Source organism: Eptatretus burgeri, chromosome 18 (assembly GCF_056783735.1).
Source record: "Eptatretus burgeri isolate ZD-2024b chromosome 18, Ebu_testis_v1, whole genome shotgun sequence".
Lineage (NCBI taxonomy): Eukaryota > Metazoa > Chordata > Myxini > Myxiniformes > Myxinidae > Eptatretus > Eptatretus burgeri.
In genome coordinates, this window is record NC_140978.1 from 6,776,360 (window position 1) to 6,800,547 (window position 24,188).

The following is a 24,188-nucleotide window of genomic DNA, read 5'->3' on the forward strand; positions in this document are numbered from 1 at the left end:
ACGACCGTTTGTCGTAGGGACAAAAAAAAAAACAAAGCAAAAAGCGCGGAGGAGGGGTGGGGGCAGAGATGGGGAGGGTTGGTTGAGGGAAGAATCTGGTTGGGAGGTTCCACGGAGGTTGCACCCCAGCTCACTGTGCTCTCTGCAGGCGAGCGTTTCTGGAAAAATGTAAGGCAGGTACATAAATTCTGGCTGGAGAAAGGGACCTGCGTCTGAATAGATTTTTAATGAGATGTTGATGGTTATACTCATTGCATGGCAGTGTCCCTCCGAGAAATTTCTTTGGAATTGCGAGCAAGCGTGGCCGACACTTGCGAACAAAGGCGACAGACAAAGGGTGCCTTTTTAAAAAGGGGACACAAAAAGAAGAAGAAGAAGAAGAAGAAGGGGGGAAAAAAAATCCTAACACCCGCCCCGCACGATGAGAACAACTATGAAGATGTGTGGTAGTTGTGATTTCATCAAATTTTAGATTTTGGCGATACATCGTTGGTTTGGTAGAGTTCACCTGCTTCCCCTTTTTAGAGGATAGCAAGTTGAACGAAGACACTCCAGACTAAGCACGAACCACTGGCAGCAAGTCCTTGTCCTATGGTGCTGTGAGGCTGCAGGCGGCTCATCATAAATCCCTTCCTGAGGTGAGGGTTAAAGACTGCTGCAGGCTAGTGCGCAAACCTGAAAGGGTCTTCGTGGTGTTTTGTGCTCGCCTTCGATTCAGCATTGCCTTTCTCAATGCCTATCCAAAGCATCTCTCACAACAAAAGAAGTTTTGGGGGTTTTTTTTTTTCTTTTCTTTCTAACTCGCCCCTGTTTGAAACACACTTATCAAAAGAGCGACTTCACTTGTGACCAAAAAAGAAAAAAAAATCTCTCTCTCTCCCTCTCTCTATCATCAACCCTTCTTTTTTTCCCTTTGATCATGTTGGACAAGCACCCTTTTATGATCTGACAATGAGAAAAGTGGTGCAGAGCTTTTCTTCTCGTCAACTCGTAGAAATGACCTCAGTCAAGTGGTTGTTAGTGGTGGTCTATGTGCAATATAACTTGGGTTGATGCGTTTGCTCTACTTTGGTGACAACAAAGCCATTTCCAAACACTACCTCCTCCCTCTCTTCACACAACCAAAACAAATGCTGTGATCGGTTGTCGTGAAAATGCGAATGTGGAACTCCAAAAGCTCACCTCAGATGGAGGAATGCATTTGGTGACGGATTGATTTTCATTGCGGTTGGAGATAACCTGGCATTGTGCGATTCGCACCTTGGTGGTGGATTTGATCCGATTTTTCTTATGTTCTTCGTTGCAGAATCGCTGTGGAAGCTGTTTGTTGAGCTACAGCCAACTGCCTGACTGCCCTTCTTCTGAGCGAGAGACTTGCATCCGCCAGGCAGCTGATGCCTTTGAAGTTTCTATACTCACGTCGTTGCGTGGAGTTGGAGAGGCACCCAGCAGGCAGCAGCTTCATGCTTTCATACTTGCAGCTTTTGGCCAGGCTGTGACATACAGGGAAATGGGCAGAGAAGAAGTGGAAGGAGAGACTAGTGCAACAGACAGGTTAACCAAGGGACCTGAAAAAGACAGTGATGGAGTTGTGAAAGATCGATCGAATAACATTACCAATAATTCAGTTGAAGAAGCGAGTAACCGCAAAGCATGCTTGGGACTCGATTCCTGTGCAGACCTTTTAAAACGGCTAAGGCTGGCTAGTAGCGATACTGGTAGCGTGATGGAAGAAGCTGCAGCTGTTGTTTGGCAGGCAGTGCGAGATCTTGCAAAAACAATCGACGAAAGACGGCACAGGAGATCTGATACTGCATCTTGCATGCCTGATAGATACATTGCTGAGGATGTAAACAAAATCTTGCTTTACACTGATAACTTTGGGGCCATAATGAGGGAACAGGGTGCAAAATTTCGAGTGCTAAAAAGTAAAGAACTCTCCAATGTTGGCCACAGCATTTTTACTGTTGTAGCAACAACAGAATACTACTCTGGAGGGCCGAAAGCTTATGATGGCAGAAGTACTCCAATGGCAGAGAATGAGTCCTCTCGTGGGGTGCAGGTCTTAAAAGGTGAAAGTGACCATCAAGCAACAGGAATGGATTCTGACCCTTTTTCGCTCATTGAAGGTGATAAATCTACAAAAGTCAGTCAAAGTGTTTTGGCTAATAACTTGAGTGGAGGCCTCAAGGAGCTGGATCTCACTAGGACAAGTAAAATAGTTGGAGATGACAGAGAGCACAGTCATAAGAATGCAGTTTGGAATGTGGGTGTGAAGGAATACAATACACAGCTGATTGATGCAAATGCAGAAACTGCACCATCAGAAGAGTGGTGTGTGCTGGAGGAAAGAGAGAGAGTAGTTCAGCCACTGGCAGAGATTGTAAATCTGGAAGAAATAGATGACTCTTTGCGAGGAAGCCAGAGCTCTTCATCTTCTTCTTGGGTTAAAGTATCCAGCTTACATCTTTCAAGTTCTTCTTCATTCTCGAAGCCAATTCCGCAAAGGACCGCAGGTTCACAGGGAAGTGGGTCATTTGAGATGATTGGTGCAGAGATTTCTCAACAGCCTACTGATCCTTCAAAAAGCAGCAATTCCTTTGCAGTACTACCTGCTGCTGTGACACTTCAGAAGGAGAATGGGAACAATGAACCAGAGAATGTTTTCAAGGAAAACACTGCGCATGCTCGACGAAAAGCCTTTGCTGAGAGAAAAATGATCACGGTTGAAGTTGATGCTCATGGCATTGTTTGTCCTGAAGATAACACTGAAGATTTTGATGAAGTTATTTTGCCAAATGTAGATTCAAAGGCCGGAAAATATCCTAAAGATGTTTCATCCAGCATATTTGTGGAGGACACAAAGACTAGTGGGCAGTCTGCGGCTCCTCCGACACTGCATCCGAATTCATTCTCAGAACTCGGGAGTATGAACAGTGAAGATGAGGTTTCTCAACCTCATACTGGAGGATTGCTTTCACTCATGGTGATGAAAACAAAGGCCCTTAAGAAGTTGCTCTTCACAAGGCCACCAATGCCGGCTTTGAAAGAAAATCACACTTACCGTACGTGATCCCAAAACTGCTGCTAAACCCTCTACCTTCCACCTCTTTCATTAGTTTTTCTTTATAACTTCGTCTTCTTCCATTATTTTAAACAATATGTTTCCCTTGGTTTGCTAGGAATTTGTACACTTCACTCTCATTAATATTGCTAATCCTGCTTCATCTTCTTCCTCTTCTTATCACAACTGTGAATATTTATCACTTGTAACAGTGTAAAGTGATGTGATGATCAAATGAAGTGTTTTTGATTTTAATCATTAACTAATACAAATGCCATTAGCAGCTGCATCTTAACTCTCATAAAAAGAGATATTTTGCACATAAAAATTCTTCACCAAGTAGGCTTCCCAGCTGGCACAGCTACGTTAGACCAATGTTGGCCCTACAGTGGCAATTCTGTTGGGTCAAGGTCAATTTGATTATCGGGCAAATGTTGCTTCGTCGTTGGCAGTTTGTGTTGGCTTTTAGACAAATCTTGTGTGACAAACTGGAATATTTAATCACCCTCCCTCCCCTCCGTCCCCAGCCCCTTTTTCCTCCCAACATTGGTACATAGTTGGCAGACAAACACTTGATGTTGGCCAAACATAATCATTGTCGACTAGCCAACCATCTCTCTCCATCTAAAAGCCCACGTTGAAACGACGTTGGCAATGTGCATATGTTCAACAGTGACGATGCCAACCCAAGCCCAAAGTGTGTCCAACATTGCCAAGCCAGCTGGTTTGGCCGAGCTCTCAAAGCAAAGCATGCCTATCAGATGGGCTCTATCCTGCGTCATCTCCAAATAATGACGAATAATATTAAGATAAAGGGGAAAAAATTGTATGTGATAATTTTGAAAACGTGCATGGAATTTTTTTTTCGGAGGAAAACACCAGTTTCGCCTGAAATCGAGGGCCGACAGGATGGCCGAGAGGTACACGCACTAAAGCTGTCTTTCCTGGGTTTGAATCCTAACCCAGTTATAAATTGTCATCTCAGTGTTTCACAGGCAGGATTATTCATCAATGCATGTGCCGTCTCTCGGATGGACGTTAGACAGGCATCCCGTCTGCCAACATTCATTGGTGGACGTTAAAAATCCCATGGTGTCCTTCGCGAAGAGTAGGCGAGCTATCGCCGGCACCATGGTCAAATTACAAATTCCTGCCCTAACCAGCAGAGGGCTGCCCATACTTGATTCCTTACATTTTGCAATATTAAATTGTATTTTGGTTGACTCCTCAATACTTGAGGCAACTTGTATGGGCACTAAAGTGCTGCTGATGAAAAGGCAGGACTGCCTGAAATTACACTGACGTATCATGAGGAAAGAATGTTGCAGTGTGATGAGCTTGTATTGAGAGAGTAATGATCAAGTTTTTTTTGTTTTTTTTAATTACAAATTTATTATTCACGCTCTTCTTTATGGAGCTTTCTCTGGGTGTGTTGGGTCAGCGGTGGTTGCTCATCTTGCTTAATGTGTAACGTGATGCGTTAGTCAATGGTTATTTAACACATAATGGCTTGCACTGTACCACTTACCTCCCACGACTTACCACTCGGATGCTCTTCGATCCAAACCATAAATATTCAATTTTGGTGCAAAGTGTAGTATGTGTCGAATGTTTGACACAAATTACCTTCAGTATTCTGCTTGCTTCTCTAAATTATTTTGTAAATACCAAAATTAATGGTCTTTAAATTTGTTTTATATGCCTTTCGAGCCGAATCGGGCATTGTGCTTTATAATGGGTATTACTATACTTGCCATTGAGGAAGAAAGGGAGTTTCAAATAGGTAATTTTCAATTGTGACCAAATTTATTCTTCAACACCATGTCCATCATTTACTCCACCACCGAAGGGGGATGGAGGTTGTGTTTTCACCCCTGTTGGAATGTGTTCGTCTGTCTATGAGCACGATATCTCAAAAAGTTATAGACAGATTCAACGAAACTTGGTGGACAGGTTGGGTGTGTGACAAGGACGAAATGATTCGATTTTAGTGAAGATCCGGATCCGAATACTAAAAGAAAATTAAAGTCATTCTTCACCATTGAGAGATGTGGCCCAAACCGATTATATAGCACAACATCTCAAAAAGTTACCGACGGACTTGGATGACAGTTGAGGGATGAGTTGGGTAGGTGACATGAACAAGCCGATTAGATATTGGTTCAGGCCTGGATGCAGATCTGGGCCCGGTTGCTCAAAGCATCGTTAAACCTATCATTAGCCTAATGATCGATTAAACCTATCGTTAGATTAACGATAGGTTTAATGCTGTTGCTCAAAGCTATCGTTAACTTTAACGATCGATTAAATCCCTCTTAACCTTCGAGCAACACTGTTAAATCCTGTCATTTGCTAATCTATCCTTAAGGAATTTAATGATCGATTAGGCTTAATTTAACGATGCTTTGAGCAACCGGGCCCCGACCTAGCAGTGGGATACAAAAACTAAACTGTTCAGCCTGACGGAGTATGTGCTCTCCCGAGTTCCATTCTTGTTGCCATTGTTTTACTAAACCTTTAGCATTGTTTGTGTGGACATTGCCATTTGGCATGTATAAAACTGTCAGTCATGTTTTCTAACATGTGACAGATTGGCTGTCATTTTTCTTTAATCTACTGCCCTGTTAACACATCATTGTGGTCTGACTTTAACCATCTACTATATAATATGAAGTGTGGTGTCTGTCCGTGCATCTGTGCATTTGGCTGTCTCCTGTTTTTGGTGGCCGCTTCCGGCACTGCTTTTGAAAAGCTCTGCACGCAGGCAAAGCTCAACATTTGACTCGAAGAAATGCAGAATACCAAATGAGATACATTTTAAACATATAAATACAACATGGAATCGCAGTGTGTTCATTAAGCTGATATTAAAATACGACCTATAACTGACAGGATGGCACACTCACCTCCAAGCTGTCAACCTGGGTTTGAATCTCGGCCCGGCTATAAACTACCATCTTAGTGTTTCACCAACTGGATGAATCATCAATGTGTGCGCCAACCCTCCGATGGATGTTAAACTGGGCGTCCCGTCTACCAACATTATTTGATGAACGTGAAAGATCTCCACGGTGTAATTTGCGAAGAATATAGGCGAGCTATCACCGGAACTGTGGCCAAATTACAAATTCCTGCTTGAACTACTGCTGGGAAGGCAATGGCAAACCACCCAGTATAACCCTTGTTTGGGAAGCTGCTTCAGAAACACCGACACACTGTGACAGAGTGCGCTCAACATTTAAACAGGATAGAGCATGGACATATTGAGATGGGGGGGCAGAGGAGCAAGTGCGAGGAAAGTGGGGGAGAGAGAAGGGCGGTTTGGAAGGAGAGGAGAAGGGTGAAGAGAGAGGAGATGGAGGAGAGAGAGGAGAAGGGTGGAGAGAGGGGAGAGAAAGGGGATGGGAGGGAGAGTGAGGAGGAAGAGAGGTTGGGGGGGGGGGAAGAAGTTTCCTTCTGTATCCATATTGTCCACACTATTCCTCCCCACACCCATTGTTTGTCCAACTCTCCCTCTATTTTGTCATTCAACTCTGCTGTTGGTGTCTCCCCACCCCCTCCCTCTCTGCTGTTTCTTTTGGCCTGTTGCTTCCTGATCCGTTTCAGTGTTATAGCTTTTCCATGAACTTGGACTCTATATCCAAAAAAACTATCATAGGTTGGCAATCATTGTGCTGGCTTGATGTGCAGAATATATGGTCTCTTTCTGTGTTGATGTTCCTTGGAAGGGAAGTCATCTACTATATATATTGCGACCCATGGTACCTGTCTGTGTATTCGTCTGTCTCCCGTTTACGGCAGCCGCTTCCGTTTGAAAAGCTTAACATTCACTTTTTAAATCATGGGAGAATGGGCATGAATAATGTTGATGCCAAATTTTATTTTGCAACCAGGATATTTTTGCCCTCTTATGAGACAAATTCAACTTCCGCCACCAGATGTTGCACCACCATTTCACATTGGGTGGCATAAATAGCTCAGGGCTTTGGCTCTGTGTGAAACCAAGAGTGCAATGCAATAACCTTTTTAAAGTCCATGAAATAATTTAAAATGAAAGACTAACTTTAACTTTTCTTGTCACTGCGGTTGGATACTTTTCCTTGCTCTTCCTAGTTACATATATTTTTCATTATATTTGAAATTTGCCTACTTGTAACCATTCAGTTGACAAATTTTCGTGGATACAAAATCTCGGCTCATAGAAGAATGAGGTGGATTGGATTTTCAGAGTTTCATGAGGAGCGAGTTGCTGGAACACCATTCAGACCTGGAAGGACTGGGATGACACTGAGGGATAAAGGAGCAGAGGGCGCAAGACCCGAGGAGATGTGATAGAACAGAGAAGCCACCAACCTGTCTGTGATGAGATAGCAACAGGTCCTGTGCTTCTGCTTCTTTGTGGGAGAGCCAATGATGTTGAAAGCTTTGCATCCCACAGCATCCAGGAAAGGTGTGAAGTGGGAGCACCAGCACGTAGGGGAGAGCAATATTCCATAGTACTCTTTTGAAGTCCAGATAAAGGTCTTGCAGACTGTAATTGTGATGCTCTTTCAGGAAGATTCTCTTCATCAGCCACAGCTGGAAGCACTCCTTGAGGACTAGCATGCAGAATAAATCGGACTGTTCTCAAATAATTATTGCTCTTTATCAATCACAACTGGAGAAGATTAATCACTTCTCCTAATTGTTGCTTTGGAAGTTTTATTTTCAATAATCTTGTTTATTTTTTATAACTATAATTGGGAGTTACCTGTGCTTTAAGACATACTGCACTTGAATGGTTGAACCATGTCATTTTTGTGATTCCTTGACTCCTGCACCTTGCACCTCTTTTACTTCATGGTTGTTCAGAAGCAGTTGTGCTGAAGTACAGCATCCAGTCTGAGACCTGGCTCGGCCAGGAGACCTTGCTGCATGTCGGTGAACGGCTACCATTACCAAAAAGATTGATGGGAAACCAACGTGAGACCTTCTGGATTCATTACCTCCACCAAGATGAGCCCCAAGGAAGGTACATAAATTATCATCAGCAAAAATATTTTAACAACACATCTCCAGAAGAAATATCAAATGAAAAAGGACTGTCAGCTGACCTCGTACACAATTCAAGTCCCTCGCCTTGCATATATTCCGAGTGTTGACTTAATGGTGATGGTGGTGGGTTTTGGATCCTAGGGTCCTGAGTTTAAATCCCGCCCAGCTGTTCAATTAATACCAGGTGGGGTTAACTCGGCCTGTCATCCTTCCGAGGTTGTAGTCCGGCAGATATGTGTAAAAAATGTGCCTTTAGTGATACAAGCATTAAATTTGGCACACTGCTAGGGCAGTATCTTACAAAGATTTTTGGATATAGGGACATTCCAGATTCTTCCCAGAGCCAAAATGGCGGCCATTTTACAAAATAACCAATTTTGTGTTGTACAAGGAGGATACATGTGGATACAACTATATTTAAGAAGCATACCAGTGGTTTTATTTAACTAAATATAGATTCTAGCAAATAAGAAATAGCAAATAAAGGTGACAAAGCATGAATAAACCATTTATTTGGTCATTTTTGGTGCATTTTTGCACTTTTGGACGGTTTTCTACAACAAACTCTTCAAAAAACTGTTATCAAGCACCATGGAATGACTGTTGTTCATTTAATACTCTTGAACTCAGAGGAAGTGCACCTGTTTGATCCTAACATCAACTTACAGAGTCAAAATTATACAGTGGAACCTCTAGATCCAGGAAACAGAGTCTACTATGATGCATGGATACATGTGTACATGTTACATAATTATCATCTGTGATCTCTCTTGTCCCAGTTCTACTCTCTTGTACACTCCCCACCATAGTGACATAGAGCTGTGCACTGGAGTGCAGCCTTGACACACTTGCACTGTCCTCTGCATCCCTTTTTGCAGCCACACCTTAGTAGTTGCTGACATGCCTCAGTTGCCTCTGGGAGGGTTGTCCAGTATATGTCCCAGCCATTATCAGTGTGAACCCACCCACAGACACTGGGCGATGGGAGCTCTGGTGTGGACACCATCATCTGGCCCCAACAGTAGCCGGCTTGGTAGGTAGCTCAATACTCGTACTCTGTTGGCAGCGTGCGTAGCTGTTGAACATGAGGAGCTGTGAGATTGTAAGAGTGGGTGTTGATACAGATGAGTGGCTTGACTGCTCTTGGATCGTGGGACCATTCAGGATCATAGCAACTAGTGCCACGAGAGAATTTGGCACGGATTGTTCTTGGCAGAGGACGTCAAATGAACCACTAAAGGCTGTCTTCTTCTTCAACATGTCTCTTCGGACTATGTTCGCGGCTCTAGCAAGATGAACACCATCACTATCAGCATCGTGTTCACAGGCCTTGTGAAGGGTTGATCCGATGTCCTTGTTGAAAGCTAGCAGAACATCTCGGCCAGGCTTGTGCTCCTCCATGTCCGGAAAATATGTCATGATCCGGTGCTTGAGTTTGGTCGAGTGAACACGTCCAGTCAAGACTGTTCCAAGTTGTTTCAGCCGGTTGTTGTACAGACTTGTTAGGTCTGCCAGCTTGAACACTGGTGCCACAAGAGCGTCCATGCGGGCATCATCGATGTAGGACACCAGTTCTCCGAGAGCTATGCCATGATTGATATCATCCTGGTCATCCAAGGTTCTCTTTGTGTCCCTTGCTTTGTTATAGAGGGAAACCAGACACTTCACATGGTACAGGGCATCTTGCGCCATCATAACTCCAGCACTCAGTTTAGCAATAAGTGGCTTGTCTTCTAGTTTCAGAGCACATTTCCTGACTCGTCTGTCCAGGTCAAAGGTAGAAGCTTTGCGCAAAGACTCGTTACCTGCTGGCTTGTCACAAAAGAAACACGTTTCGACCAGTGACTCTGTGCGGTCCACACTCTGACGGGTATACTTTCGTGTCACGCCTTCGGTATCCCCACTGGTTGTTTTCCTCTTCTCCGCCCGAATCAATTGAGTTTTGTTGTATTGTAGTCTGCACGAATCATGCCACTTAGCCCTGTAGTGCTGGAAGGTGGACTCAATACCATCACCATCGTCCAAGCGGGACATGTCGAGAGATTTTGGCAAGCAGTCGATCTCACTGAACCTGAGGAGGTTGTCTGCCAGAGTCTGGTATCCAGACCCTCCTGTGCTTCGCTTGGAGTCAGCTGGACAATGAAGAGGCTCAGTGGTGTCCATCTGACACAGCACACATAGGTTCCAGTCTGTCTGGTTAATTGATGTAACAGATGTACTTGGTCCTCGCTGCTGGGGGTCTAATAGTTTGAAATGCTTGGCCATTATCTTGAACCACCACCAATCAGTCACTGTAAAATTGGGAAGAACCACCACCAAGCAGGGGATTAGTCTTTGGGTACACCACAGTGGAGTTATCACCTGAAAACAGAATAGCAGAGTTAAAATGTTTTCAACTACGAACCCCAGCCCAGAGGAGATGCATATATACACAATGGCGATCTTGGGTGATTGTCACTCGATGTCCCCAATAGGCCACCATACATTATTTCTTTGCGCTGGACAGGACCATGTTAAACCCAAATCAATATGAACACACCATTGTAGTTTGAACATTTCTATTATGCAATCATGAAAATTAATACAGTGAGTACATCAATATCGATTTCGCAAATTTATGCATTTAATCGCGACATTGCCAGCTACCAGTATGTAATTAATAATGGAAATATTCATGGAGTCTCAGTTCCTTTCACCAAATTTGATTTTTGATCTATTTATATTTCCAGAAACAATATTCAGGTAACATTCACATGCATGATCATATTGCAGAGCTCTTGTTCCAGCCATGCATTATTGCGATGGTAAACTGTTATCTGTGTCCCTCATAGACCACCATAGATACATTTTTTAGTCAAATATGAAGTAGATAATGAAGCATGTGCATACTAGTTGATAATAATCATATTATACTCACTACATTGTGTTTTGCACCAAGCACGTATGACTTTGCTGACCTTGTAGGCAGAATTTGTTATTCGTGGCAGCCATCTTGTAAAATGGCCACCATTTTGACCCTTGGGGTAATCTGGAATGTCCCTATATCCAAAATGTTTCCTAAGTGTATGCTATAACTGTGTACCAAATTTCATGCTTGTATCATCAAAGGCACAAAACTTCCAGAATATTTCACATATCTGCCGGACTATTGGCAAAATGAGTGCCAGCATGCTGGTATACTGTGTCGGAGTGGCGACCCATCCAGGATTGTGCCCAATAGCCAAGGAGACTGTGAAAGCAGCACCAACGCTCTGCACAGTGTATGGTCCCAATCTCCTACTCCTCCTTGTTGGTACACTGTGTCGGAGTGGCGACCCGTCCAGGATTGTGTCCATTGCCAAGGAGACAGCTTAGGCAGCACCAATGCTCTGTACGGAGTATGGTCCCAATGGATGGATGGACCTTGCATACTTAGCTCAGGAACCAAGACAAAAATAAATTCTGTACTTGAACAGGATTGGAAAGGTGAAAATAAAAATAGGACCACTGGACTTGTAGCTTATCTAGGCCATGTCCTAATGTTGTAACCCAAATTTGGTAGCATTTATTGTCAGGTCAAGCCAGATTAGATCTGTGACTTGTTACAGGAACCATGTAAACCTGTACTAACCTGTTTCTTAGTCGGGTTGTCTGTGGCTAAACCGTCTCCCCCACCAGGTTTTCTAGTGAGGAGGGTGTAAGATACGGACACCCAACAGGATTAAAAACAAAACCTGCCAAAGGCTAGAGGAGCTCCTTGTGAGCCAATGGCCATCCGTTTCTAGTACCCAACTGTGTCTGCGGATGTCCTCCTGCAGTTGGGTTACTTGTTTTTTCGGAGGTTGGTGGCAGGATTTGCATTCTGGCCACCGTAAAACCCTTCATTCGCCAAAGCACAAAAATGGAAAAAAAATCTGAAAACCCACTCCGTGAGAATACCTCCTGTGCAATTTCCCTTCGCAGGGCAGCTCACCGGATGACGGAATTGAGGCAAAGCCTTAGGGACCCCCCATTCCTTGATGATGGGAGAAAAACCATGGGGTAAACCTCCAGCGTCAGATTGCGGTGGTGTGTGGTGGAGTGGTGCTGAGGTGTCGTCCACCAGACAGCAGTCTCCTTGGGTTAACCCGAGGCGGTCCCTTCGTCGAGTGGGTGCCTTTAATGTCCCATCTCAAAGAGAGCATGATCACCTGTCTGTTATCATCTGAGCTGAAGCATTTGAACATTTGTATTGCTGCACTCTGTGAGGTTCAGAGACCGTATGGTCGTGAGATCATGGCAGGTGATTACACCTACTATTGATCTAATCGCTCTGATGGTTACCATGCCCAAGGAGTTGCTGTAGCTGTGTCCAATAAGCTGATTCCAATGATAGTTGAAGTAACACTGGTCAACGAGCATATTATGAGATGAAGGATTCGTCACTCCTTGGCTGTCGTTTTCCTGGTCTCTGCATATGCTCCGACTGAGGCGAGTGATCTCACCATAAAGGACACATTCTACGCCACGCTCGAGTCTGTGGTTGATCAGTGCCCCAGGCGAGATACTCTTCTAGTCTTGGAGGATTTCAATGCATCGACTGGAACTGGTGGCGATGGTTATGGGACATGTGTTGGTCCCCATGAGTCTGGAACTGTGAACCAGAATAGGACTAAGTGACTTAACTTTGCAAGAAGACATGGACTTAGGGTGGCTGGTTCATGGTTTCAGCACCCACAGGCTCATCGCTGGACTTTGTCTTCCAATGCTGGTGGTGTGGCAAAGGAGATTGACCATGTACTCATTGCTGGTCGCTGAAGTATGATCCAGAACTGCAGGGTCTACTGGAGTGCTCAGTTCCACAATACCGACCACAGGCTACTTGTAGCAATTCTGAAGTTGCAGCTTGTATCTGGGAGAATGGCAGCATCCCAGCCGAGGCTAGATGTTGGCAAGCTTAAGGATAAGAGGGTTGCTGAGGAGTTTGCAAACAGGCTGGATGGGAATTTGGGGGGGTCTGGGTGCTTTAGAGAATCCTGAAGAGTTGTGGAGTGCCTTCAAGACCACCATCCTTGATGTTGCCGGTGGATGTCTTGGAACTCACCGGAGGGTGAAGAAAAAATTTGTCCCTCAAGGGACACTGGATACCATTGACCAGAGTCACAGAGCTGAGCTGTTCAGGGAGCTGAGGCGTAAAACTGTATATGCACTCACGGTGGATAAGGAGGCCTATGTGCGAGGAATCTGTGAGGGGGTAGAGCATCACCTCTGGTCAAGTGATTCTCGTCCTGCTTACAGGGGAATTCGCACATTGTGTTCCTGCAAGCCCGTCCCTCAGTGTTATGCAGTTAGATCGGAGGGTGGTGGGCTCTTGGCAGAGGAGTCCGAAGTGAAGGCCCGCTGGGTTGGTTACTTTCAACAGCTGTACCAAGCTGATCCACCAGCTGTCGAGTTGGGTGTAAGCTTCTTATTGTCGCTCTTGCTGACAGTCCAATCAACTATGATGCACCTTCTTTTGTGGAAACACAGGCTGCAGTGAACCGGGTGAAATGGGGCAAAGCTCCTGGGATCTGTAGCATCCATGCTGAACTTATCAAGGCTGGTGGAAATGCTGCACTTGTGTGTGCATGCAGTTCTGTGCTCTGCCAGGAACACAGGCATCATCCCAAATGAGTGGAAGAGGGGCCTTGCTGTCCCTCTCTGGAAAGGGAAGGGTGATCGCCAGGACTGCAACAACTACTGAGGGGTGAAGCTGCTCTCAGTGCCGGGCAAGGTCTTTGCTTGGATAATTATTGATAGGGTTCGCTACCATCAGCTTGAGCACCAGTGTCCAGAGCAGTCAGGCTTTACACCAAATAAGTCAACGATTGACTGTATCCTTGCTCTTCGGGTCCTCACCAAATGCAGTCGAGAGTTTTGGCAGGAGCTGCTTGAGGACTATGCTGATCTCTGCAAAGCATTCGACAGTGAATCGGGATACCCTATGAAGGATACTTAGTCTTTGTGGGGTGCCACCAAAACTGATCAATCTGAAGTCTGAACTATACTCTGGTACTGAGAGTGCTGTGAGGTGTGGTGGTACCATCTCTGACTTATATCCAGTTATTACTGGAGTTTGTCGGGGGTGCGTACTAGCCCCCACACTTTTTAGCATTTGTATGGACTGTATTCTGTGGAGGATGTCGGAGAGAGCAAGTTTCAGTACATCGTTTGGGAATGTCAAGATCTCTGATCTTGATTTTTCAGATGATAAAGTCATCTTTCGAGAGACTCTGGATATCCTTTGTTACCTTCTGGGGACTCTGGGGCCCCCGCGGTGCTGAATCGAGTTGGAGCCACTGGGATTATGGGCTTCCTGGGTCAAAACTAAAGGCGCTGTCACACCTTGATGTTTTAGCCAGCAATGGCAACGTATAAAAATGTATGTAAAACGTTGGCATACACTGAAGTTTTGAGTTTTTTTTTTAAGTTTTGGTCGTATTCATAACGTGTTGATCGTATGCATAACATATTAGTAACGGGCACAGAACGTTTTGTTGTGTTATAGATAACTTATACCAACGAATGCTTAGCCTGTTGTCGGCGTTCACAACCTATGCCCAACGATAGTTTAACTTAGGCATAGCGCGCTGCACGTATCGCTGACGAACTCGTGGCGTAGCCTGTTTAAAACCTGCCGTACGCCGATTTAAATCATAACCGCCTGAAAATTGGAAGTGTCAACATCGCAGTCACACCTTGACGATTTAGCCAGCGTATGCTGACCTATGAAAAATGTGTGTAAAACGCTGGCACACGTCGAATACGGGATGGGTAAGTTGTGTATACGTTAGGATCACGCTGAAAAACGAGGAAGTACGCTGTCATATTACGTGGTACGTCTAGTACGTCGTGAAATTTCAAGCATGCTGAAAATTTTACGACGTACTTGACGTATGGCTCACAAGTTCCGCATACGCTGGCATAAGTTCTCTGCACGCTCCACGATCGTTGACACACGTCGGACACACGTTACTTGTAAGTTGAAACACGTCGAGGTGATGTTTAGCATACCCGAAACTTAATTTTTAACCTATTAGTAACGTGCTTTGAACCTATGAGTAGCGTGCTTTGAACCTATGTGTAACTTATCTCAAACGCACATTGTCGTATGTAGACGAATTTCATTGACGTCTTCCGGACGACCACAGAACTTACTGAACGTGTTTCTAACTTACATCTACCGTATAATGGCGTATTGGCAGCGTTTATGGGAATTGGTATATACAAATGGGCTTCACAAGAGGAACCCGTCAGTGTTCCAGACTCCATGTTGAGTAGATATCAATGTCGGTAGTATCAGTAGCAATAGTAGTAGTAGTAGTAGTAGTAGTAGTAGTAGTAGTAGTAGTAGTAGTAGGTGAGCGTGTCAGTAGTAGTAGTAGTAGTTTTGGTAGTAGTATGTCCATGTCAGTAGTAGTAGGTGAGCGTGATGGGGAGGGTGTGGGTGATGATGGATCCTCGTTGCGTCCACGAATATGAGACTACTTTGCACCATTGTTCGATGTTCTTTTCGGCTAATTTTTTTTCTCATTCCCACGATGAAGTATTTTTTTGTTTCAGTTTTAAAAGTATTCAAAACGACTTGGACAAATGCATAATGTACTAGTAATGAACACAGAACGCTTCTTTAACTTATACATAAGTGATACCAACGATTGATTAGCATGTTTCAGGCGTCCACAACCTATGCCCAACGATAGTCTAACGTATGCATAGCGTGGCAGCGTGTCGTCGACGATTACATGAGGTTTTCTATTCATAGGCTGCAACTTCACTTTTAATAAATTCCTGTCACTCGCCTATTGTTTTTGGACGCTGGTGCTCGGCAATTGAAATCGTTTCCATTGAACGAGTTAAATCGCTTCCACTGGACTATTGAAATGATTTAATAATAATGCTTGGTTATCCTTTGGACCCACTCTGGCTAGAAGCTCGTCGAACATCGCTGGGGGCATTCGCAGGAAGTTGATGAAGGATGCATGGTCCTCGTTTGTGTGGTGTGTGGTGGAGTGGTGCTGTGATCACATTCCAAAATCTTCTTCTCCAGACCCACCTGTGAGAATGCCAACAAATTTTGGTTGCAACCTTATGGTCGGGTTGCATGATGGACCTTATGGTCGTAAGGGATGTTAATTATATTGTGGAAGTCATGTGGATCACGTGCCTTGAAGTGTCAAAATGGCTGACTTGGTCAACTTTTGGGAAAATCGCATTAATTCCATTAAAAATCTTCTCCAGACCCACCTGTCAGAATGCTACAAAATTTGGGTTACAACATTAGGACAGGATCGTGATATTAAATTGCGGAGGTCATGCCGATCACATGACCAGAAATGTGTCAAAATGGCGGACTTCGTAAAATTTTTGGGAAATCGTGTAAATGCCTTCAAAAATCTTCCTCACCAGACCTACCAATCAGAATTCTACAAAATTTGGGTTAGAGCATTAGGCCAGGGCCCAACAGATAAGCTACAGGTCCAGTGGTCCTATTTTTCAAACTAGATTGAAGGCAATCTTGTTTCTTCAGCCTGGTGCAGAGGTAGCACACTTGCTTCTGAGCTGAGGCAGGTTTGATTCCAACCCAACTAGATTATCAGAATGGTGCTTCACAAGCAGCACGTTCCATCACAAAGTGCACCGTCCCTCTGATGGATGTCAAGCTGGGTGTCCCATATGCTAGCATTACTTGGCGGAAGTTAAAGAGCTGACCATGGGTATTGCCAACACGTATCTAAAATTAGGTGGAGATGAGGCAAAAATCTTAAGTCGACTCCACCCCCTTTTCCCCTCATAGGGAAGGAGATTTTTTTTTCCTTGTGCCCATGACCTAACCCCAGGTCCTACCGACATGTATGTAAAATTTGGTGGAGATAGAGCCAGCCCTGTTTTTTTCTTTGATTTTCAGATGTACATACATACATACATACATATAGTACATGATTTCATTAAAAACTAGAGGGGCACTCGGTAGAGCGCATACCTCTGCCACGTAATGCCTGATCCACGAGAACATATCGGGCCCATTTTTTGAAATAGCATGCTCTCCAGTACGATATCGTTTTTGGCCCTATCTCTCAATGGTGAAGAATCACTTTTGAAATTATCAGATTCAGATCTTTACCAAAATCTAATCAGTTCGTCCTTGTCACACACCCAACCTGTCCACAAAATTTCATCTGGATCCGTCCACAACTTTTTGAGATATCCTGTACACAGACAAACAAACAGACAGACAGATAGAAAGGGGTGACAACATAACCTACTTCACCTTCGGTGGTGGAGCATATCATATCTTTGTAGTCTGTATTAATCTGTTCTTCAAAATAATTTTGTTGTGATCTTGGTTGGAGGAGAGAGTAAAGGAGGAATCCAATTCTACATCCATTGTTTTTTTTGCTGCCTGGCTTGTTTTTCCATTGCAGATATGTAGGTAAATGCTATAGGAAGGTAAAGATGGGACACTATTATGTGGACAACGTTCTGCGCCAGAGCAAGGCCCAGTACTACATAACAGAGTTCAATAAGCGTCTCGTTCAGCAAGACATACTCACACAAATATTCTATCTCCCAGCCACACTACTGCTGGTAAGTAATCCTCACTGTGCACATTTCCGAGTGTTCATCCGTGATTGTTTACATTGGGGATCGTCTATGTATTACGTTTTGAAAAAAGAATGTATTGAGAGTCTTAAGTGGAAAAAAACAAATTAAGAAAAGGGTTGAAATTTGGCAGTATGAAAGGGGAGAAAAAGAGGAGAAAGGTAAAAAGGGAAGAAAGAGGAGAGGGAATTTGAAGACCAAATTAATGGGTTTGTAATTTTTGCTTCCCCAATCTGAGCACTTGGCCAATGATGGTGCAATATCTCAGATTTAAGTCCCATACACTTTATTATTTTGTCCCTTTACCAGTTGTCCTTCTCTAACTCGTCAAAAATTATACAATGAGATCCTAATGTCGTTGTACTGCATATAAATTGTGTGCTGATATTTTGGAAGGCTGGTTATGGGTTTTCCAATCCGACATGTTATATAGATAAACTTTATAGACATACCATAAACTTTTTTTTTTAACGTACTTTTCAAGTACGACTTTGGTTTTCAACATTTTCGGGCAACTGCACATCTATTGAGATGACTGTGCAAATGTGTATCTTCCTGTTGAAGAAACTTTCACACCGTACTCTCAGCTGAGTCATTCACAAGATCTCCACTGGATCATCGCCTATCATGTAGAGAACATACCCTGATGTACTTAACATCACTTTTGGAGAGTTTCAGCTTTTTTCGTCGACCGCTTCTATTGTTAACAGAACCAGTGTCATGTATCTTCCTCGGAGTCCTGCGTGCAGCTCCAAATGAATCATAATGTCAGGCTGCAATCTGTCCCATGGAGTAGCCTTTACGAGCTAAGACTTTGATTTAGATATGCTTGTCATGCGATATTTCCTTCCCAGGAGCCATATAGTATTCACCAGACTACAATGATATCTCTCTATACTTTTATATTCCTGCGTGTGACTCTTTCTGATTGCTTGCATGCCAACCAATCACAATCCCAAGAGTGCTGGAGGAGCCATGCTGATGAGGGACAACAAGCCCGAAACATGTGTCCTTGGATGTTCCCTCTCCGGAGTGGACTGATCTAAAATTGAGAATTAAATTAGCTTCCTGTGATTAGCTGCAGTTCAATCCAACAGAGATGTATGGGGCTGCAGCTTTGGTAAGCTCATGCCTAATAGGCAGAGTCTGTACAACTGTTTAGCCAGAAGAGTGTATGTGTATATATATATATATATATATATATATATATATATATATATATATATATATATATGTATATATATATATATGTATATATATTCTTCTCCATCATTCTTCTGAGTCAGTGTTTCCGCATACCATAGCGGGCGGAGGGGAAGGGACGGAGGGAAGTGCGAGAAATTTATCAGGGGTAAAGTAACTTTTGGGCTACCCTGTGTGTGTGTGTGTGTGTGTGTGTGTGTGTATATATATATATATATATGTATATATATATATATATATATATATATATACATACAGTATACACACATGGGTAGTAGACATAAAAATGGAGACATATGGGTAAATGAGGGACACCATGTGTAAATTAAGCAAATAACACTCCAGCATGTTTAGGCTCATGTATAAAAATGATGCACAGCCCTGGTTGTCTATAATTATGGCTAGCATGACTGCAAGAGGAGACCTCAGTAACTTTGAAAGAGGGGTGATTGTTGAGGTGTGTTTGGCAGGAGCTTCAGTGACTGCTTTCACGAGCAATGGTGTTCAAGGTGATGTCGGCATGGAACTCCGAGGGAAAGACATCGTCAGCAAAGGGCAACAGTGGGTGGAAGTGCATACTCCAAGATTTTGATATTCGTGCATTAATTTGAAGTGCAAGGCAAAGCATGCAAGCAACTGCAGATCAATGCACTACATTTCAACCTGGGGCACGAGCAGCCACTTTATTAAAAAAGGATCCGCCGAGAACTCCACAGAGCAGGATACCATAGTTGGGTTGCAGTGCACAAACCACTCGTCACACCCAGCAATGCACATTTTTTTTAGTCCAGTGGTGCAACGAGCACTGGCAATGGACTACCGAGCAGTAGAGAAATGTGATATGATCAGATGAATCATCCTTCACCGTGTTCTCGACAAACGGACAAGTGCACGAGTGACGCCAACCTAAAGAACTCCACAACCCTGAGTACTTGGTTCCAATAGTGAAGGGTTCTGGTGGTTCTGTAATGTTGTGAGGTGCATTTTCCTGGCATAGTTTTGGTGCAGTCATTCCCTTAGAAGGCAAGGTCAATGCCAATAATTACTTAATGGTGCTGAGTGATCATCTTCACCCCGTGTTGCAGCATTTCTTTCCTTCCGGGAGAGGTATCTTCCAGGAAGACAATGCCCCCATCTGCAGAGCACGTGTGGTCATCCAACGGTTTGATGAGCATCATACTAATGTTATCCATATCTCATGGCCTTCTCAGTCACCAAATTTGAACCCAATCAAGCATTTATGAGATATTCTGGAATGATGCCTGAGACAGCATTTTCCACCTCAATCAAACAGGTGTGAGTTGATCGACTTTCTCGTGGAAGAATGGTGCTGCATCCCTCCTCTACTACCTGTATATTTGTGTATTGATAAAGAACAGACAAAAATTGCCATTCTATCACTAACCCTAAATGGCTTCAATTATTATTGGCAGTCACCTTTTTAGGTAACCTGCCAATAACTTAGAACGTTTATATTAAAATTAATACCAGCATTAATCCCGAGATCAACACCAGGATTCATCACAGTTATAGCACAAGGCTAAATGTAGCAAAATCTGAGGCATAACATGAACCATAATGCTAACCATAACCCGAACCATAAACAATAAATGTGCCATTTTTAATCTACAGATCAAGTCATGAATTTTTCACATGCATGGGTGCTTGGTGAGTTTGTGCTTTATTGAATGTGAACTATTGTACATTAGTCCATGGTCATGTAACAGGTTATTATTAATGACGAACATGAACAAGAAATATTAACTAGATAGTTGATATCAGATGGAATGCCAATTGTGTTGCATCCTTTGTATCGAACAAGGTGGACACATTAACTGTTGGCATATGTCCCTCATGTTGTCGCACATTATTAATGAGTATATTCTCGACCTCTCAATGTACTTACCCAATGTTTCTTCAGATCTTAGACCATGCTGAGCAGGTTGCTGCATACATGAATGCCGAGCCCTACATAGAGGGTTCGTTTGTAAAACTAAGCAATAACACAACAGTCTGCAAGAAAGATCTGCCAGCTACGCGGTATGGTATGGCTTTCAGCCATTTTACATACAATATGTCACTCGCTCAAGAACTCATCGTGGATCTACAAGGTGTTTGAGCTTTCTATTGTGTCTTACTGTTCACTTTTATAAATTGCCACTAGTTTTGTATGACATAATTTGGAAAATGAGTTATTCTTTTCTTTTTTTAACATGCTCTGCTTTTGTAGTGCTATATCAGTAACATGTGTTTCATGATTATACCTTTCACTTTACAGGGTGGGTGACAGCAGATGGCGGAGGGTTGATGTATTTAACAGATCCATTGGTAAGACCCTGATAATAATACCGAACTGAAAACACTTACACTTGCACAAACAGCACCTATACAAAGTAGTTACAATGAAATATATCATTGTGCAAAGTGAGTTTCGTTTACAGTGCGTGTCTTTCGAAATGACGTAATATGCCCCCAGAATGTTTGGCACGCATGTGCAGAAATCCCTCGCAACAACAGCCATTGGGGCAAGGAACATACATCATACGTGCCAAATAAGGGTTGTTATCTAAAATGGCTCACATAGCTTCTAAAAGAAACCGAAAATACTTGAAAAGTACCTGAGAGAAAGGGGTGTGCCTTATTCTTGGCAGTCACCTTTTTAGGTAACCTGCCAATAACTTAGAACGTTTATATCAAAATTAATACCAGCATTAATCCTGTACAATGAAAGATTTGGAGAACTTTCTGATCAACTCACCCAAAAAGTTGATGTCTTGCAACCTGTAATGCAAAAAAACTCCCAACGATATGGGCCCGTGCAAGGCCTGTGGATGGGAGCTTTCTACTCGAGCTCCCTGACCATCCCTCTCAGTGAATGGACTTTGAACTTTGTGGGATTACCTCGTATGAACATGGCAGACTTGGTGATATATTTAATGGAGTCTGCAATTGGAAAGCCAATGCCATCATTACTAACATTCAGGCAGACTTCCCAGAGGGAGACACCATATCTGGTTGGGGTACTTTTTCACACCGATGGGCATAACATATCTGGGGCTTAATACCAATGCACAGAGTAAATTTAAAATGATATTTACGACTAATCATGTTTGGGAGAAGGGGGGAGGGGTGGGTGTGAGGCTGTTTGGGCTGTGATGGCCACTTTAAATATATGTTTTTTTTGTTGTGTTCCATGGCCACAACAGAGATTTGCATTTAGGAACAGACCAATTAAGCTTAACCATTTCGAAATCGCCACTCTTTTGTTTAAATGCTGAAAATACTGTTAAAAAAGACTTTGAAATACACATTTAGTGCTTGCAACAGCAGGTTAAAAGTGCCCCTCGAGCAGAACCAAGTCACCGGAAACTCATACCTAAAAGGCCTCGTTAGCATTCATACGTCATTTTAAAAGTCCTGTGTTGACGATGCCCTTTGAGGGTGAAGATGGCTGTTCACATATGGAATGTGAACACCTTTATGTATGAATTTGTTTAGAGTGCAGGAGCTGCTGCCGATACAGCAACCACACTGAGAGATAACAATCAGTATAAACGTGTTGTGGAATATCCAAGAAGATCGGACTACTTGCTCCAGGCTATTTAAGCAGGAATTTAGAATTTTGCCAGGGTGATGGAAATACCTTGCATACCCTGTCGAAAAACACCGTGGGATCCTTAACATCCGACAATTAATAACAGTGAGATAGGTCACGCAGCTTAACGTCCATCCAAGGGGGACGGCACACTTTGTGCTGCAACACCCTACCTGCTAGACACTATATAATCGGGTCAAGAATAAAACGCAAGATAGATGGCACAAAGATAAGTTTGTGAACTCTGCACCATCATGTCCAACTGTTAACTGTTATAAAGTTGTTGTTTTTTTTGTTTTGTTTGTTTTTGTTTAATAGCCTAAGCCCAAAGGTATGGCCATTTGGGCGAAGTCGCTGGTGTCATGGAATTCCCTCACATTCCGGCAATTTATCCATTGGTACATTAGGTTTATAAGAAAGATGTAATAACTTTTTCTGGAAAAGTAAATACAACCCCTCATGCAGCCTTTTGAAGAACAAAATACTCAGACGTTTGTTACGTCTTTTTCAACGATGAAAAACAGTATTATGATCCCAGCAAACTATTTATCCTTTATTTTCCATTTTATCCACTTATGATGTTACAAACACAATACTTAGAAGGAAGTTCATCATTAACTGGGTTAAATGCAGTGAAACTTGGTCATAACATTTTTCTCAGGCTAATCTCTCTTTGCTGACATGGTGTGTGAAATAAATGTGTGAGGATCATATTGTCATTCATTGCTCTTCCAGCTTCATACTGCACTAAAACTGGACAATTCAATGGACCATGGATTAAAAGGCTTTGAAAACTTCTGGAAACACCAACACCCCGTCTGTTCAGACATCTGCGTCAAACTAGGCTTGCAGCGTGGCAATGTGGACACGGCCTAAACGACTGCATGTGCTGCAAATTTGTGCCTCTTCCTCGGTTGCCTAATTCAGTTGCACAAAGGAAACTTGGTGTGATATTGATTGAATAACGGTGGAGAAAGAGAGTATGCTATAATTTTGAGTAAGCACCATTATGAGTGTGGATGCACCAAAATTTATTTAGTTTGAAATATAACAAGGCTGCTTTGATTATAGGTATAAATTACACGGTCATCAATTTGAGAAGTTGAAGTTTTGGAATGCAATATATTATTTTGAGGGCGTTTAAGGGTGTAAGAATATAAGGTAGCATGACTGCTGGGATCATTTCCAAACCACAATAATTTATCTTACTAACAACATGTCAAATAAAGCTCAAGCACACAGTGAAGCTGTATTTTTATTAATGATTATTTTAATATCTGTTGATTTCTGTACATCAAGCAGTGTACTATTTCCAGTTGGCATTGTATTTCTTATTTGTTATTTGCATGAGAATAAAATGAAAATAAGTTGTGTTTTATCAAAATACATATCATAGCCCTCATATTTATGCATGACAAGTGACAACCAATTGTTGCAAGGAAATTTTAGCAAGTAAAACTGTAACTCGTATACCTGCTTGTGTCATGTTCCATCTCAACACTTCTATGTGCAGAAATTACCATACCCACAAAGCATTGTTCCATGGATGTGTGCATTCACAATCTAAGTGGGTATTGACCACACTGGGGGCCAGCTTCAAGAATTACCGAGCAATCTATAATTACCTCCGCCCAGCGAAGGTGGACGGAAGTTGTGTTTTCACCCCTGTCTGTCTGTTTGTTACTTGCAAAA

At 43.0% G+C, this 24,188-nt stretch overlaps 1 protein-coding gene across 8 annotated transcripts in view; it reads left to right on the top strand.

Moving 5' to 3' along the window:
• ALPK1 (alpha kinase 1) overlaps positions 1-23,968 on the top strand; it is a 327,568-nt gene extending 303,600 nt beyond the window's left edge. For 6 of the 8 annotated variants that reach the window (XM_085864001.1, XM_085864002.1, XM_085864003.1 and 3 more), the window contains 6 exons: positions 1,307-3,065; positions 7,916-8,075; positions 17,521-17,683; positions 20,823-21,012; positions 21,180-21,229; positions 23,232-23,968. In XM_085864001.1, the coding sequence (XP_085720127.1) occupies positions 1,307-3,065; positions 7,916-8,075; positions 17,521-17,683; positions 20,823-21,012; positions 21,180-21,229; positions 23,232-23,372 (2,463 nt within the window). In that variant the 3' untranslated portion in view covers positions 23,373-23,968. Of the gene's footprint in view, positions 1-1,306; positions 3,066-7,915; positions 8,076-17,520; positions 17,684-19,371; positions 21,013-21,179; positions 21,230-23,231 lie in introns of all 8 variants that reach the window. The other 2 variants (XR_015053265.1, XM_085864007.1) reach the window with 2 other exon arrangements.
• The last annotated feature ends 220 nt before the right edge of the window (positions 23,969-24,188 follow it).